The sequence below is a fragment of the Ochotona princeps genome, chromosome 33 (assembly GCF_030435755.1).
Source record: "Ochotona princeps isolate mOchPri1 chromosome 33, mOchPri1.hap1, whole genome shotgun sequence".
In the NCBI taxonomy this organism is placed as follows: domain Eukaryota; kingdom Metazoa; phylum Chordata; class Mammalia; order Lagomorpha; family Ochotonidae; genus Ochotona; species Ochotona princeps.
Window position 1 is genome coordinate 5,164,268 of NC_080864.1, and position 17,904 is coordinate 5,182,171.

At 52.2% G+C, this 17,904-nt stretch overlaps 2 protein-coding genes across 2 annotated transcripts; one reads left to right on the plus strand and one right to left on the minus strand.

Annotated features, from left to right (window-relative positions):
* Nucleotides 1-1,410: 1,410 nt before the first annotated feature.
* Nucleotides 1,411-2,681, minus strand: LOC131478415 (guanine nucleotide-binding protein G(I)/G(S)/G(O) subunit gamma-5-like). The gene is made up of 2 exons (XM_058657650.1): nt 2,662-2,681; nt 1,411-1,663 (listed from the first exon to the last, which is right to left on the minus strand). The coding sequence occupies exons 1-2, from the start codon at nt 2,679-2,681 to the stop codon at nt 1,411-1,413; spliced, it is 273 nt and encodes a 90-aa protein (XP_058513633.1).
* A 1,639-nt stretch (nt 2,682-4,320) lies between these two features.
* On the plus strand, nt 4,321-16,722 carry LOC101531131 (cytochrome P450 4F2-like). The gene is made up of 12 exons (XM_058657711.1): nt 4,321-4,716; nt 6,936-7,080; nt 9,417-9,470; nt 9,564-9,691; nt 12,354-12,475; nt 13,142-13,412; nt 14,138-14,204; nt 14,380-14,509; nt 15,448-15,581; nt 15,673-15,737; nt 15,891-15,973; nt 16,458-16,722. The coding sequence occupies exons 1-12, from the start codon at nt 4,513-4,515 to the stop codon at nt 16,630-16,632; spliced, it is 1,578 nt and encodes a 525-aa protein (XP_058513694.1). The 5' UTR covers nt 4,321-4,512; the 3' UTR covers nt 16,633-16,722.
* The last annotated feature ends 1,182 nt before the right edge of the window (nt 16,723-17,904 follow it).

A 17,904-nucleotide genomic window follows, 5' to 3' on the forward strand; every position in this document is an offset into this window, starting at 1 on the left:
TGATAAGTATTATAGGTAATCTTAAAATGATTTAAAGCGTGTGGGAGGATGCCTTCTATATTATGACTATTCTAAAGTAAAATAATTTGCTGCTAAGTGCTTAGACACATCATTATTTATAACTACTCAACTTACTATGCCAACCTGTACTGTGAGATCTTCCATCCACTGGTTCACTCCCCAAGTGGCCACAATGGCCAGAGATGAGCAGATCTGCAGCCAGGAGCCAGGAGCCTCTTCCAGGTCTCCCAAGTGGGTGCAGGATCCCAAGGCTTTGGGCCGTCCTTGACTGCTTTCCCAGGCCACAGGCAGGGAGCTGGATGGGAAGTGGAACAGTTGGGACACGCACCAGCACCCACATGGGATCCCAGCGCACGGAAGGCGAGGTTTTAACCATTGAGTCATCACACCAGGTTCCTCTATATTTCTGCTCAGGTGTTTGTAGAAACACAAGTTGTACTTTTATCTCTGAAATTCACCCATTAGTGGAGTGTCTGCCCCTGCAGTTGAAACCTAGCGGTGTGTGTGGGTGGTTCCAAAGACCTCTGACCAGTGGTTGAGGATGGGGTAAGAGTCCAGGGTGGCATCCTGACTTGTCAGCAGCGGTGGGGGGGTGGTATCTGATCAGAGCCTCGACCCCTCTCTGGTGAACCAGCTGCCCGGGGTGATTCATGGTGACTATGCACCCCACTCACCCAGGCACATGGACCAGACAAAGGAGCTGTGTGGATAAGCATGGAACCCTCTGTGATGACTCAGGGCATGTGGGACCTCTGAGCCCAAACTCAGCCACGCCCTCTCCCAGTCCCATGAGTCTCACACAGACACAGTGGACAGAAGATTCACGCTTCAGCCCCCCAAGATTTTGCATCCATGGGGTCCCAGCAGCCTCCTGACCCATCGGCAGATCCTCTGGCAGCCCTGGGGGAGCATTTGGCCTGGCCGTGCCTTGGAGACACTGCAGGCAACACCTTCGCTGTCTAAGGAAATTGCAGCAGCCACTGTGGCTTTAACATGAGGGCCAAAGTGCAGATGCGTGAAACTGGCTTCTAGGACCCTGAGTGAGGCCCCTGCAGGACTGAGGGAGGGAAAAGAATCAGGCACCCTTCTCTCTCTCTCTCTCTCTCTTTTAAGGTTTATTCTATTTTTATCGCAAAGTCAGATATACAGAGAGGAGGAGAGACACTGCTTTCCCAGGGCACAGGCAGGGAGCTGGATGGAAAGCGGGGCCACTGGGATTAGAACCGGCGCCCATATGGGATCCTGATGCATGCAAGGTGAGGCTTTTAACCACTATGCCTTCGCGCTGGGCCCAAAGAGAAGCTTTCTGTACGGGCTTCAAATTTAGCTCTCTTGAATGAATATTCACCGGTTAATGAGAAGGGGTTCAGGTACCGTCTGCTCATTTGATTACAGGAAAGAACAGGCTTTCTGGGGTCTGAAGGGATTTGCACTTGAAGATGCTCCAGTCAGCAGGGGATCACGTGGAGCATCCAGCATACAGAACTGGTTCAAGTCTATAGCTTCCTGGTACACCTTCGCGCGGCTGAGGCCGGCCTTCAGCCGGGACTGTTGAACCATTTTCCTCGTAGCAGCAACGCTGGAGGAACCAGACGTGGCATGCTCAAAGACAGCCCAACTTTGCGATTTCTTCTTGTGGTTCCTGGAGCAAGGAGAGAGACAACGGGGGAAACCTGCTCATGACTTTCCAACACGTTCTAGTACCCAGGAACCGCCACCACACATCAACCCAGAGTCTCAATGTGTACACATTCCAAGGGTTCTGTCCAAGTGGTTTGGAGAGTTCTGGAATGCTGTCGAATCCACCGATCTAAGGATGTCACCCTCCCAATGTCCATTGGTTCCATTCACATCGAGAGTTGTTTGCTGTCATTGTTTGTTTGGGGTAGCTGTCCTGTTAGTTCTGTTCCACTACAGCACCGAATGAGCTGCCATAGTCTCCTTTTACAACAGGTTCTGTGTCCGCTGCTCCGCCTTTCTCGTTAAGTAGGACATGTTCTTGCAGGCAAGCCCAAGGATCCAGGCCATGCAACGTGTCCCTCTCTCTCTTCCGAACCTTTGGGTCTTGTGAAAATTTAGTTTGGATTAAGGTTGAAGAAGCTCAGGTGAAAAGGAGCAGAGATCTGTGAGGCAACACAGGGCATCTCTCTCCGTGGCCAGCATTGTGGTACCCCCATGGGGAGCTGTCGCTTGCAAAGTCAGCATCCCATAGAGACAAACAGTTGGAGTTCCCTGCTGCTCCACTTTTGAGCTGCCTTCTGGCTAATGCGCCCAATGAAGCTGCAGAAAGAGGCCCAAGTGCTTGAGCCCCTGTGTCAACATGGTAGACCCGGAAGGAGCTCCTGGCTCTTGGCTTCTGGTTTCATAGCTCAGCTCCAACCACAGCAGCCATTTGTGGGGTGTGCTGGTGGATGGCCGATTCTCTTTGTGTAAACTCTGCCTTTCAAGTAGTTTTCTAAAGCATCCTTAAACACACACACACACAGAGACGTTTTAGGAGGGTTCTCTAAAAGTTCAAGAATTAGACTTCAACAAAGGGGGTTATTTTTGGTCCAAAGGCATTTTAAAATTCTTGCGTAGGATTCCACCATTACGGAGTCCTTGGAGTAGAACAAAACACATTGTAGGTGTCATGGCTACCATCGCTCCTGCAGGCTCATACTGCACGGTGAGGCTGGGGAAGAGGGTCTGTGGACAAATCAGAAGAGGGCTTGTTTGACATTTACTGGGTGATTCTGGAGGCTTCTATAGGGCAGCAGGTAACTGGAGGGTGGGGCGAGATGGAATGGGGCACATTTGAAGGTGCAACTTGGGGACTTCCCTGGATCAGACCAAGGCACATGCCAATATGTAGAAGCTATGCTGGTAACAGAACAGGCTGGGCTAGGCTGCACCATCCGCCACCATACATAAAAACTGGGGCTAGTAGTGGGCCATGCCAGTCCAATCTGGAGCACCCGCCAGCACATGCAAGAATCAGGGTAGGGGGTATTTGGAGCGTCCCCTACTAAGTCACAGTACCCACCAAGGCACAAGAGAGCTCGGGCTGGGCTGGGCTAGGTTGCAGCACCCAATGACATACACTAAAGTTGAGATCAGAGATGGGCCAGGCTGGGGAACACCACTACATCTGCTGAATATAGTTGGGACGGGGAACATACTAGTCTAGGCTAGGCTGCAGCACCCACCAGGGCACACAAGAATTGGGCACAGTATTGGGTAGGGTGCCAGACTAGGCCACAGCAACCAGCAGCGCACACAAAAGCTGGGCCTGGGGATGGCAGGGGTGGGCTAGCTAACAGCAGCTGATGGTATACACGAAAGCTAGGGCTGGGGACATGCCAGGTGGACTAAGCCAGAGCACCCACTGGCTTACATAGCACACAGCTCAAGAAGAGAGGCAGTCGCTCCTCCTTGCTCCCTTGCTCAGAGCTTTCTCCTCTACTGAGTCTTCATATGTCCCCCTCTAAGGCCATCATCCCAAACCCCACTTTTCTGATAGGAAGACTACGTCCAGGTAGCGCTGGACATGGGCAGAGCAAGGGCAGAATAGAATGAAGAGTCCACCCAGCGTCTCCTGCATCTGCCCTCCTTGTATTTCAGCCTCACCCTCTGCTCATCAGGCCTCCTTCCCAACTTTTGCTAGCCTCCAGCTGAACTCTTTCCACCCAATGCTTTACTCCTAGGAGTTGTCCCAGGTAACCCCCTGGCGCTGGATGCCGTGTTCCTGTTCCAGCCACAACTTGAGCTGGGCTGCCTGGAGTCTGCACTTGAACTCCTGCCAGGCTGCGTGAAGGCCAAAAAGGGTCTATCTCCGAACCCCTTGATGGCGCCCACACTTCCTGTAGCACTCAGGACATTCTGAGGTTAGACTCCACCTGGCCACGCTCCCCACCCCTGTTTCTTAGACTCTCAGTTTCCAGCGTTCTTCCTGCTGTACTTTGGCCTGGGAAGGGGTGGGGTGGTTATGAAATTGCAGCCCAGAATCAACCTTTGTCCCTTGCTTTGAGCAAGAGATCTCCGGAGTGGTTTCTCTTGTCCAGTAGCCCTGCCTTCCCCACCCTGCCCCTGCCCACTCCCACCTCTTGGATAGCTGAGCTGGTAGGAGGAGACAGTCAAACCTACAGGGATTGGAAGGTCCAGGTCAGCACTGCCCACTCGGGAAGATTTCCCTAGAGTAGGAGCATGGACTAAAAATAAAAACATCCCGGCAAGACAGGAGAGAAAGTTGTTGGGGACAAGCTGGTCCTGACACAAGGTGACAGGCTGGGAGCAGTGACAGTAGGGGCTCCTGGACCTGGATCTCTCTCTCTTTCTCTGTCTCTCTCTCTCCTCTCTTGCACATATTCACTCTCTCTTTGTGCCTGGATTCTTCTGGATTTCTGTACCCAGTCCCAGAGCCTTCCCTGCCCCAGCCCTGTCCCCCCTTCACTGCCCTGATCTCCCTTTCTAGATCTCAGAACTCAACTTCCATCCCCATTGCCCCACAGGATGTCACAGCTTAGCCTATCCCAGCTGGAGCTGGGGCTGGGGCTGGGCGCAGTCTCCCCGTGGCTGCTCCTGGTACTGATTGGCACCTCTTGGGTCCTGGCCCACGTGCTGATGAGGACCTATGCTTACTATAAAATGTCTTACCGCCTCCGATGTTTTCTGGAGCCTCCCAGACGGAACTGGTTCTTGCGTCATCTGCATTTGGTGAGTATGGCAGCAAATAGGGGCTGCAGGACAGGGATGGAGTTTGGAAGGTCAGGAGAGTGCTGGGGTCAAGGACGACAGAGCAGCAAATGAGGCCAGTTGGTCACTCCTCGGTGTGCCGCCCAAGCCATTCCCACATCTTTGTCCTGCCACCAACATCTGCACCCTACATAGTGCACCCGCTGGGGAGCCCCAGAATGAGCTGTGTAGAGGGGAGATGCCTGGCTTTCCTACCTTCTCCACTGCTGCACTGGACACTGCTTAAGGGGTGTGTCCAGGGCCTGCTCTTTGTCCCATCCATTAGTTTGTGATTACACATGTCTGGCAGCCATGGTTCCACAGGGATGAGCTGGGATCCCTCCATCTGCACACACAGTGGGGGCACAGCTGGACCAGGGGAGAGGTGCGGGCGTCTCTCAGTGCCTCTGCTCTCCAGGCACTTCCTCTCTCTCTCGCTCTTCCCCATGAAGACCCACCCCAGGGCCCTGTTGTACAACAGAGTGAGTGTGGATCATGGATTTCCCCTTCCGGGGCCTTCCCCTTTGGGTTGATATGGCCTCACTTGTACGCGGTATTCCCAGGGGTGTGCAGAGGTCAGTGTGAGGGTGCCAGGACACACTCAGCACAGACCCTGGCGAGCAGAAGGTGGAAGCCACGGCTGTCAAGGACAGCAGGGCTCACTTCTGCTCCCTGGGGTCCGCAGTGTACAGACCCTTCCCCAGGAGGGCCTGCAGACCCCATGGACCAGCAGGACATGAGAGGATGCAGAAGTAGACTCAAGCCCAGAAATGCTGTTCCCCGGAGCACATCCCTTGTGCCTGGCCCCTGAGCTGGGACCCTCCCCTGCTTGAGAAAACCCATCCTTCCAAGCTGAGGTGGGCTGGGTCCCTCTGGGCAGACAGCAAGTCCACTCCCTCTGCCTGGGACTCGCCCTGCTGCCTTAGAGATGGCTCTGAGAGGGGAGGGGCAGGAGAAGCAGTGATTCCCTCCATCGCTGGGGTCCAGCCATGCTGCCCAGGGCAGATGCTGAGCCACCTCTGGCTCCTGCAGAAGCCCCTGCTGTGCCCCCTTCTGAGGGGCATTCGGCTTCTTCAGAGAGAGTGGCCACAGTGTAGATGGACCTGCGTGTCTGCGGTGTCCACTGAGGGTCGTTCCAGACCCCCTTGCCCCACAGCCAGATCCATGGGTACTCAAGTCCCTTGATTAAGCGGGGTAGTGTTTGCCTAGAACCCACAGAGTCCTCCCACAAACTTGAAACCGTCTCCCCATGACTCATCAAATCTAAGGCCGTGCGTGAGGTATGTAAATAGTTGTCATGCTTTATTGCTCAGGGAACAACGGGAAAACAAAGCTGTATATACACTATACAAGTCCAGCAGTTTTTGATCCACAATTTGATTGAGTGTTTGACGCAGAATACTGTCACCTAGCTGTGTCTAACTGGATTGATCTCACCTACCCATCCTCCCATTCATCACTATTGATCGGTCTAGCTCATTCATAGTTGCATTGTCTAACTAGCTTCTATCATTCCTTGTCTGTCTGTCAACCATTCTGTTTCTCAGAGGAACTGTCGTCATCCGTGTAACCATCATTGTGTATATATCACTCTCTAGGAATCTACCATCTCTTCTTGACATAGCCGTCATTCTGCTTATATGCAGAATGTCATTCTTTTCATCATCTCTGACCTATCTGTATCTGATTCTTACGTCACATCCGACATTTTATGTACCTATAGTCTGTGTATATTTGATCTGCTACCTATCTAGCCGTACGTTTCTGTCCATCGTCTGCCTCATCGGTCTCTCCTCTTTCTTTTCGTCCGTCTAATCCATCCATCCATCCATCCATCCATCCATTAGTCTATCTACCTGTCAGTCTCAGTCCAAAACCAGGGAGCTGCTGGCGTGTCTGCTGACCCCAAAGGCCCCAGAATCCACAGTGCTGGTGGCCCAGGACAGGATGTGGTGTCCACCTCCTGAAGACGCTGAGCCTGCCTCTCCTCTGCCTGTTCTCACTGGGTCCTTGGGGGAAGGTGCTCACCCACACTGGGAAGACGCTCACGCACACATGCTAATCTCTGCTGGGAACATCCTGACAGCACAGCCTCAGAAACCATGCCCTACCAGCTCCCTGGGAACCTTTCAGCCTTGTCAAGTGGAAATGAAGGCCAAGTGAACCACCCCGGGAGGTGACAGTCCTTACCTTCTTTGCAGATGAACTCCACGGACCAGGGCCTAAACGAAATGGCTCGCCTGGTGACCGCCTACCCCCAGGGCTTTCTGTTCTGGGTGGGCCCCACCATCCCTCTCGTCTCTTTGTGCCACCCTGACGTCCTCCGACCAGTCCTGAATGCCTCAGGTACCCAGGCAAAGCTCGTGGTGGTGGGCAGTGTGGGGCATCAACAATCAACTTGCGTATCCTCTCCCACCAAGGGCTATGCTACCGCCATGCCTCCTGGCTCCCCTTCCTCTTCTCTGCCAGATGTTTGCTCTCTGCTTGATGCTTTCACCAGCCTCCAGCCACTTTCTCCTCCCTCTCCTGCTCCCTGACTCCTGTCCTAGGACCCCTGTGTTTTTAACAGGCTTCGGTCCAAATGTCAGCCTTGAAAAAAAAAGTGCTTAATTTTGAAGCAATGGATCATACCAGATTTATGTGGTCAGGAGAGGAATGAGCCAGGTGGCGATGGGCTGCAACAGCTCAGAGGAGAAGTTGCATCTCTGGTGGGACAGGCTGGAAGCTTGCCTGGAGGAGTTGTCCCAAGCTGGGTGTTGGAGTGCCTGTTGCAGGATGGTGTGGTAGACCTCAGTAGCAGATGCGCCCAGTTCCAGAGAAATGAGGAGAACCTGTGGTTGGCAGAGGCTCAAGGGCAGAGCCTATGGCTGGCTGGGTCTGCAGGGAATAGCCTGTGGTTGGCAGGGGCTCTGGGCTGCTACATCTGGGACAGCCACCACCTTGGACCTCAGACTCCTTGGATCTTAAAGCTCAGGGAGAGAGGACTTCAGGCCCAGCGGGATTCAGATATTAAAAACTCTGTCATAAAGCCCCTCCCTCCTACGAGTTTCACTTTGAACCGATTTCCCCTTGAGAGCTGCATTTTGTCACGGTGCACGTAATGGGTTGGGTTCAATCCTCAGGGACAATTCACCTTTCCTCTTAGTGACCTGTGATCTGCTTAGATTATCTTCACCTAATTACCTATACGGATGACTTTGGCCCCATCACTGGGACCCTGATTGCCCAGCCCCAAGGAGGGACAGGGCTCCCAGGGCTGTTGTTCAGGAAGCAGCTTAGCGGTCAAGAGCTCAGGCTCTGCATTCACATTTGAACATTTGAACCACGGCACACACCACCTGACCTCCTGTGGACAAAGCACGTTATGGCTCATGGCCTCAGTCTCTGCCTCTGGAAAACTGTTTGGAAGAGAAACCTTGGGGATGTGGTTTGGGGGGTCCAAATGGGGAGTGACTTTTTCTGTCCCTGTAACAGGGGGATCCTGACTGTAAGTGTCCTGGGGATGTGGGTGGGAACCCAGGAGGCAACTCAGCACAGAGGAAGTGATGGGGTGCCAGGTCTGGGTCCTTGGATGTCGGTCCTTCTCTGGCAGCTCAGAAGAGCCTGCATTTGGTCTTGTTTGTTCTGTAAATGTAGAGCTCAGAGAAAGGGCTCTAGCACACCCAGGGCCTGGTGTGCACCCTGGGCAATGAGAGGGGCTGTTGTGTGGGGCCCTGGTGCTCAGTCACCTGCACCTTCCACCCTACCTGCACCTAGCCTATTCTCTTTGCCCCAGGTAGATGGTACATCGGTCACTGCTTGTCCTCTGTGGAGGTTTCTGTGCTGCTAGGCAGGTGACTCAAGTGCAGACAGGAGAGCCACCTGTGTCTCTCTTGGACTTCCATCTATCTGCCTCACCTGCTCACCTCTGAAGTGTGTTTGTATCTGTTGTGTGGCCACGTCTAAGCTTATTGACATGTACTGCTGGATCCTAACTACACCTGAGATGCATGCTACCTGCTTACACCTGTCACGTGTATACCCTTGGAAACCAGTCATCGCGTACAAGTCATGTCAACTTCTTGTCTGAGATGTGGCTTGGGTGAGCTTTTGGTCCTGCAGGTGATGCCTATGTATGCTGGGAGCTAGTCTGAGATCTCAGGTTCTTTTCGGTTCAGGTCATGTCTGTTGCCTCATCCGATCCTACCTGAATCGCATCTGAGACGTTGATGGAAGTTTATATGAATCCTTTCTGTGGGGCATCCTGAGGTCACGTCATGGAGTCTCTGGTCCATGTCAGAGCGTGTTGTGTCATGTCTAGGGCAGGACATGGCAGTTGTGACACCATGTCAGGAGCATGTTAAGACAGCTAGGGAGCAGGTTCTATAACCCAGGTGCAAGTTGGAAGATTTCAGGGCGTGTTGGAGCAGTGTGCCCTAGGTTCACGAAAGGATGCTTTCATGGAAACGTTGTGATCGCATGTTACAGAACATCTTGAGCCATACAGAGCCATGTCATGATGTGATGCGACATGTTGGCATGTGTCTTTGCTTTTCTGCGCGTTACTGAAACCTGGTCTGATCCCTTCTTTCTCTCTGTCCTTGGCAACTATCCTGATTTGTTGGGTTTGGAGGGGGGAAGCACAACCCCCTAACTGGCAGAGTCCCTCCTCTGGCCTCTCATGGTCTCCTTGTTCCCATCAGCTGCCATCGCCCCCAAGGACATGGTCTTCTACGGCTTCCTGATGCCATGGCTGGGTGAGTAACTGAAGGTGGGGGGGTAAGGTCAAGTTTGGAAGTTCAGGGAAGGTGGTGGTATTACCCTCTGCCCATGACTACCCTGCCTGCCAGGGGACGGGCTTCTGCTGAGCTCCGGGGACAAGTGGAGCCGCCACCGCCGCATGCTAACGCCCGCCTTCCACTTCAATATCTTGAAACCCTACATGAGGATTTTCAGCCAGAGTGCAGACATCATGCATGTGAGTACGTTAAGGCAAAGGACCCAGCAGAAGTCTTGAAAACAAAGGTGCCACAGAATATCCATTCCGAAATAAATTTTCAAAGGATTTATTTTGCTTTGAGAGAAGCAGAGAAATAGAGGTCTTCGCTTGTCCCTGGCACACTCTAAGTGTTGAAGGTCAGTCTCCCAGAAGCCCTATAGACTCCCTGCATTGATGTTGAAGCTCTCATAGGAACTGTTACTATCATGAACCATCTGAACCCCATGGATTTAAAGCAATAAAGGTTTATGACTGCTAATAAGTCAACGGGTCATCTGGCTGGGCCTTCCATGATTGGGTCTTCCACTCATGGTCCACAATACACAGTGGGTCAGAAGTCAACCCTGCTCTGTTATCTTGCCGATTTGTGGCTCAGCTGGCTTTATGCCAAATGGGTCCCTATCTGAGGGAGGTCATCTTCAGAGACAAGGGTTCAAAGGAATGTGAGGAGACTTGAGTTGGACAGCATCAACATTTCATCATTATGACCACATTTGTGGCCAAAAAATAAATGTTTAAACATTGAGCACAGAATCAAAGGTAGAAACAATGGAGGCTTTCTCTCATAACACAAGTTACTGAAAAGACACATTTCAAAAGATGCGGAGGTAGGAAGAAGTGAATAATTTGGATAAAGAGTTTTGTGAAGTGCCTAGGACTTATTGCTCATATAGTCTGGTAACTTAGCTTATCACTATTTCAAGCATTCTGCCAGAAGAGACCCTGGGAAGCTTGCTAGTCAACACACAACATGTGGGTACCCCAAGTGAGGGTCTATGAATGTCTACTTCTACGGTATAGTCTGTTACAGAGTATGAGAATTGGGCTTTGGGAAATTCTGCTTTGATTTTTAGTGATATGAAGAGAACTAATTTCATGTGCTTCCTGGATGCAGTTCTAAGAAAATAGCCATTTTCCACCCTCTCTTCACCTCCTTCCATTTCTACCTCAATTCCTCATCTTCCTTTCTTTCTCCTTTGATTTTTACGATGACGTAATTTCAACTTGCTTGATTATCACAGGCTTAACACACCATGAACCATAATATTCAACAAGTAAGAGACAGGAAGATACAGTTCCATAGAAACATAGACAAGAGCAAAGACGAATAATCAAATCCTAAGATGTCAGGGACACCTTTACACATTTTTTAGAGGAAATAAATGCAATGTGTATCTTTATGGCTCTGATTAATGTCACGAAGCATAATCATCTTGGATGATTATGATTATGATCATGATTTTCACAACCTTGTTGTGAAATATAGCATTTCATTCTTCCACTGGCTGAGTCGTATCCATTGTATAAGTATAAACCGTATTTTATTTAGTCAACAGTTGATGGGATAACGGTATTGATTCCATATCTCAGATACTCTGACTTGAGCTGCAATCCATTTTAGGGAGTAGAGTTCACTCTTTCAAATGCTGATTTCATTTCCTGGATTCAATTCCCAGGCATGAGCTGGCAGGGTCCTATTCCTTCAGATCTCTGTCCTCCATAACGGTTTGACTAGTTTACGTTGGCTGGTACACTGCCGGATGGAAATGGACGCTAGGAAATCCATCTTTATGGTGAGCAGGAAGGAAGCCTGACATTTGTGTCGGGGCCATCACCACTAGATTCCTCCGTGTTGTTGTCCGCAAAAGTTAACATGCAGGTGAAGAACATGAGAAATTAGAATGACTGGCATACCCAGCAAGGATGTTTATGTCCGTGGAGAACAACTTCTCCCAGCACGGGGAATCGGCAGGAGGCATAGCACGTCAAGCTCCTGCTGGCTGTAATTGGCATCTCATATGCGTACCCGTTCATGTACAGGCAACTCAGCTTCAAATGTAGCTTCCTGCTAATGACCTGAGGGGGGAAGAAAAGGTGGTGGTAGAGAGGAAGGTGCCCCCATCTGTTTTGTCTCCTACCCTTCCACATGGTAGACCGCAAGCTTCCATCTGGCCCAGCACTGGCCATTGCAATCAGCTGGGGAGTGATCCAGGGGATGAGATAGCTCTCCTTCTGTGTCTGTATCTGTGTGTGTGTGTGTGTGTGTGTGTGTGTGTGTGTGTGTGTATCTTCCTGTCTTTGTAAAGTTGACTTTCACATTACGGAGGTAAGGATAGCTGGCACTGGCTAGACACACAACACATACTACCATTGATGAAAAGTGCCAATGTCTTGACTTAGGTGACCTCATTTTCACAGCCCTGTGCGGTGCCTCATCGTGGGCATTGAAACTGGGAGTCAGGGAAATTGGGGGCGTGGCCAGGCTCACTCAGTTAGCAGGTGTACCTGGAGCACTGTGCCACTGACATCACTTTTGACCTGACATCCAAACAGATCAACTTAACTGCTACTGTAGACTTGATGTTGTTCAGGGAAGATTACTGGGCTCTCCAAGGGCACACGGAGAGCAGGAGGAAGAGCCGGGACTTGGAGCCAGGTCTCTGGAGGCCAAGTCTGGAGCGTTCCTCCAGAAATGGTCACAGGTTTCACTCCCTCTCAAGCTGGTCCTCCCAGTTGGGTGGTTGAGGCAGAGAAACCGAGGTTGGTTTGAATTGGGGGTCCCTTCTGGTGGTTAGACTTAAAGAAGGGTTTCTTCTGAGGACCCAGGGTCCAGCTAAACTCTGCGTTTTTCTTTGACCAGGCCAAATGGCAGCGCCTGGCCTCTGAGGGCAGCGCCCGTCTGGACATGTTTGAGCACATCAGCCTCATGACCCTGGACAGCCTACAGAAATGCGTCTTCAGCTATGACAGCAACTGTCAGGAGTGAGTCCCTGTCCAGGGTATTGGGAACGTGGGTCAAGAGCCCAAGGGAGAAGGTGGTGGGGATGAGAGGACAGACCAGCCATCAGGAGAGATGAGTGATGTGTGGGTGCTAAATGAGAGCGAGGGAGAGGGAGCAAGGACGGTCCTTCCTGTTGGGTAGAGATGTTGGAATGAATGCGGACACTAGCATGAGCAGAGCGTGGGCAACAGATGGTCAGGAGACAGACACCCTGGACTGTCTAGATCTTCACAATGTCGAAAGGCTGGCCAGAGCAGCATGAAGGCTGTCCTAGGTGATCCAGAGAAACCTGTGTGTGTTTGTGAATATGGCGGACATCGTCACAGCTGAGCTTTGCGAGCTCCCATATGCTCAGAGGAACGAACACTGGAGATAATGAGGAACTAGGCCCGTTATCACGGGGTGATGTCCACGGGCAGTTGGGAGGAGGACAGAAGGGATAACTTCTGGACAGGAGAGACAGAGAAGAACATAACTGGATTCAGACATGGCCAAGGTAGGAGGCATAAGGAATGCAGGGAGGAAAGTCTCGTGCGTGGATGCTCAGTCTCTCTCGAGGGAGATAGCTGTTCAATTCTGGAGAAAGACATTGCACCAGACGTGAGGGGTGTTCACTTATTGCTGCTCCTCGCAACCTCATCCTGCAGGAAGCCCAGCGAATACATCGCTGCCATCCTGGAACTCAGTGCCCTGGTGGCCAGAAGGAACCGCCAAATCTTTGTGCATCCAGACCTCCTGTATAACCTCACCCCTGACGGGCAGCGCTTCCACAGGGCATGCCGCCTGGTGCACGACTTCACAGATGCCGTCATCCAGGAGCGACGCCGTGCTCTGGCCAGCCAGGGCTCTGATGACTTCCTTAAGTCCAAGACCAAGACCAAGACGTTGGACTTCATTGACGTGCTGCTGCTGAGCAAGGTGGGTTTCCTGAGGATCTCAGTTCAGGAGGCAGGCCAAGGTCGGGTGTCAGAAAGACTTGATCTAGATGGTACTGGAAGGTATCAGAAGAAGTGAGGGAGCATGCAGAGACATGACTGTGACGTGCAGGTGTCAAAGGAAGACACTGGTTTTACCCAACTGGCAAATCCATCGTTAGTCTGCCACAATTTAAATCTATGTCCGAATCTGTATTTGAGGCACATAGCCCAGAGAGAGAGAGACAGAGAGAGAGAGAGAGAGAGAGAGAGAGAGAGAGAGAGAGAGGAGAGAGGCTCTGGTAGAATGAAACTCACAGAGCTCCAGACAAAATGCCTCCAAGGAGATGTAAGATTTCCAACACTCGCCCAACTGCAATGAGAGTCAACATCTTTGGAACAACGCTTCAACTCTAATTTTCAATGCAACTCAACAAGCAGTTCTCATGCATCCTGGGCTAACAGTAACCTTTTCTCAGAAACCCCACATCCTGCAAAAAAATAGGACAGTGCTCATGGACCCTTAATTCCTCCCACCAAGGAAAATTGCAGGAGCCAAGGAAGCCCAGGATGCTGCCCGGGGTGGCGGCAGTCCCATGATGATGACCAACAAAGGCCTAGAGATGCACAGTGTGTTTGGCTTCTGGGAGGATGATAATCCTTCGAGAACATCCCAGGTTACATCCAAGAGCCTTCAGAGCTGGTGTGACATGGTCATCTTGTCTCCAGGATGAAGAGGGGAAGGAGTTGTCAGACGAAGACCTACGGGCAGAGGCAGACACCTTCATGTTTGAGGGTGAGGGGCCCAGGTGGATTGCAGTGGGTTGTGGGGGTGTGTGTGGCATCTCTGCATCCCGTGGGCATGGTGGGTGGGACCCGGAGCACGACTCCTGGAGGGCCTCTCTGTGTGGGCACTGCCCACTCTCTCCTCTTGGTTGCTGAGGTCCAAGCCTGCCTTTGTGCCCCTTCAGGCCATGACACCACAGCCAGCGGCCTCTCCTGGATCCTGTACAACCTTGCAAAGCACCCGGAATACCAGGAGCGCTGCCGGCAAGAGGTGCAGGCACTCCTGAGAAACCGGGAACTGAAAGAGATTGAGTGGTGAGTGGGGCTCTTGGAACCCCTCTCTCTGGATTAGCACTTCCACAGTGGGGAGTGGGGGAGGCCTTTTTTTTTTTTTGGTGATATTATTATTTCTTGGTACACTCTCTGGCTAGCAGGGGAAGCATTGCAGGCTTTGGGGAAAGAGCAGTCTGGGCTATCGAGAGAATTAGGGGCAATGCGTTAGGGAAAGTAGTAGCTCCACTTGGTACAGATTGTCTAAATGAGTCTCCCTCCTACTACCTTCTTCTACTTCCTAAAACCGCATGTCTCCCAAACTTCTTCACTCCCTGAATTATGTGTGCTTCTTTGGCCCCTTAATTCCTGCACCACTGGACAGGATTCACAAGGAACAGCTGCTGGAAAGTGCCATACCTCTTCCAACCAAGACGGCATGCATGCACCCAGCTCCTTTTATAAGCAAACACCGCCCATGCGGCTTTCCCAGCCTGGGAAGCACCCAGAGAGGTGTGTTCTAGAGCCTTCCAGTCTGATGGAGCCAGCACCTGGTGCGGATCCCCCTTTGCCACACGGATGGGGGGCAGGAATGAGAGAAAGCAAGCCTACACGCAATTCTCTTTTGTTGCATGGTGATCATACATATTTGGGGGGGACCCTGCGACATTTCCATACACACAGAATGTATAATGACTAGACTAAGATAACTAGCGTATCACACACCTCAGGCATTCATCACTTTCCTGGTCTTTGTGCCTTACTTTTTTTTTTAATTTTAAGAGATATCTTACGATAATTGCCTGGCTGAATTTTCTCTGGTATTTCTATGATAGTCTGCTTTTTTGTTTTTTCTGCTTTTAAAAACTCAGCTATCGGGTGCACCTGCAGCTTATTTGATACAGATAGAAATATCCATCAGGCCGTGGGAGGCTGGCCGGCTCTGTGTTGCTCTCTGGGTAACGGTCCAGACGCTTCCTTAGGGACGACCTGGCCCAGCTGCCCTACATGACCATGTGTATCAAGGAGAGCCTGCGGCTGCACCCTCCGGTCACGGCCGTCTCCCGCCGCTGCACCCAGGACCTGGTACTCCCGGATGGCCGCGTCATCCCCAAAGGTGCCCGTATATCAGGGGGAGGCTCCTCTTGGTCAGGATGAGGCCCACTAGGCAAGGCCCCTAGACCTGAATGCCCCATCTTCTCCCACAGGCATCATCTGCTTCATCAACATTTTTGGGACCCACCACAACCCAACCGTGTGGCCGGACCCCGAGGTGCTTCCTGGCCCCACCTCCACCCTTGTCCATGCCAGGGGTCCTGGAGGGAGGAGGGGGCGGGGTCGAGCCAGCGATGTCACAGCTGCTGTCTCTGAGGCCAGCTCTACTGGGGGACCCCACTCGGCAACCCTGTTCCCCTCTCACCTCCAGGTCTATGATCCCTCCCGCTTCGAGCCAGAGAAAGTCAAGGACAGGTCGCCCCTGGCTTTTATCCCCTTCTCAGCAGGGCCCAGGTGAGGGCAATGCCATGGGAGGCCGGGCAGAGTGACCGGGGCAGGGACGAGGGCATGATGGTGGGGCAGGAAGCAAGGATGGGCCCTGCAGGCATTCCTTCCTCCCCTGCCCGGATGCCAGGGTGAAGCCTGGGGCCCCGGGGGCCGGTCCAAGACGGGTCTGATGGCAGAGTCCCTAGCCGGTGTGTGCTGGGGCCTGAGTCAAGGCCAGGTCTGGGAACTGTGTAGCCCCCAGGGGTTCCCAGCAGTGCCCTGGTTCAGGCACTGGACCCACGTGGCCCGGATGGTGATCCTGGATTCATCAGAACGCCCATCCCCGTCTACCAGTCTACCAGGGAATGGAGTCTGGGGCGGGGGAAACGGAAACTTCCATGGGGATCCCCAGAAGGGGCATCCCCATCTCTGTCCCTCCGACCCGTCAGGGTGGGAAGAGGATCCCAGTCCGAGGTCCCAGGGCGCAGTCCGCATCTCTCTCTGCCCGCAGGAACTGCATCGGGCAGGCGTTCGCCATGGCCGAGATGAAGGTGGTGCTGGCGCTCACGCTGCTGCGCTTCCGCGTCCTGCCCGACAGTGCTGAGCCCAGTCGCAAGCCGGAGATCATCCTGCGCGCTGATGGCGGGCTGTGGCTGCGGGTGGAGCCGCTGGTCGAGGGACAGTGACCCCCCCGCGGCCAGGCTTTGGAGCCCCTTTGAGCCTACTGACGCACTCACCCTTTGCACATTGCTGGAATAAACTGTGCTGTGTCCTCTCTCTGAGCCTTGCCAAGAACCAGCAAGGGCCTTGGGGGTGGGGGGCGGCCACAGGCGCTTTGGGGAACCCAGTTGTCAGATTTGAAACGTGGGGTGGGGAGGATTGCTATCTTGTGACAGAAGACCCTGAGTACATGTTCTGCGCACGGATTCCCAACCCTCATGGTGGATTTTTTTTTTTTTTTTCTGAAGCCAAGCGTGGACTTCATCCCCTGGGCAATAGGGAGCCATGGGCAGTGTCTGAGCAGGAATGGGATCCAATGGATATATGTGCATCTGAGGCTGTCAAAGTCACCCAGAACACACCAGGGGCCACCCAGAACACACCAGGGGCAGAACGCTTTGTCTGCATCCAGATGCCCCCAGCCGAGGCACCTGACAAGTTCCCTCAGGTGCACCTGTTGAACTGGGGTCTCCTTGGCCATCTCTCGTTTTTCCTATGTCTGCCCCAACTCTGTGGGATTCTTCATTTGTCTGTGGTAAACTGGAGAGATGAGTCACTTCGGTCACCCCCACACCCTGCCAGTCCAGCTCTGCCTGGCTCCCTTGTCAATACAGTGCTAAATGTCTTGGTCCTCGCCTTGCATGCGCCACTATGGTTATGTCTTAATCCCTTTTTCCTTGAAATGTGCATCTGTGTATTTGTTATGACATTTTTCAGTTTTAATTGTACTTGTTTATGGGACATTGCGATAATTCAACACGCACGTTCAATGTGTAAAGATAAAATGAGATGACTAAGTATTTCTGTGTATTTTTTAACAAGATTTATTTATTTTTATTGGAAAGGCAGATCAGATTTCCAGAGAGACAGAGAGAAAGATCTTCCATCCACTGGTTCACCTCCCAAATGGCCACAATGGCAAGAACTAAGCCAATCCAAAACCAAGAGCTTCTTCCAGGTCTCCAACATGGATGGAGGGTGCCAAGGCTTTAGACCCCATCCTTCACTGCTTTCCCAGGCCATGGGCAGAGAGCTGGATGGGAAGTGGAGGAGCTGGGACATGAACTGGTGCCCCTATAGGATCTCAGCGCTTTCAAGGTGAGGATTTAGCCATCATATTGGACCCCTTGTCTTTATATTTTTGAGTTTTACTGGTGCTCAGTGATTGCATGGATTGGGTGCAGTGTGGTATTCAGTGTATGCAAAAGGGCGCTGCCCAAATCTGGGTCAGAATGTCT

Bases quoted from the DNA above. Each gene is read 5' to 3' on its own strand.
- LOC131478415 (XM_058657650.1), bottom strand. From the start codon at position 2,681: ATGAGCCTGCAGGAGCGATG. The intron at 1,664-2,661 runs GTAGCCATGACA...TCCTTGCTCCAG, and splicing joins ATGAGCCTGCAGGAGCGATG to GAACCACAAGAAGAAATCGC.
- LOC101531131 (XM_058657711.1), top strand. From the start codon at position 4,513: ATGTCACAGCTTAGCCTATCCCAGCTGGAGCTGGGGCTGGGGCTGGGC. The intron at 9,692-12,353 runs GTGAGTACGTTA...TTCTTTGACCAG, and splicing joins AGAGTGCAGACATCATGCAT to GCCAAATGGCAGCGCCTGGC. The intron at 14,510-15,447 runs GTGAGTGGGGCT...ACGCTTCCTTAG, and splicing joins GAACTGAAAGAGATTGAGTG to GGACGACCTGGCCCAGCTGC.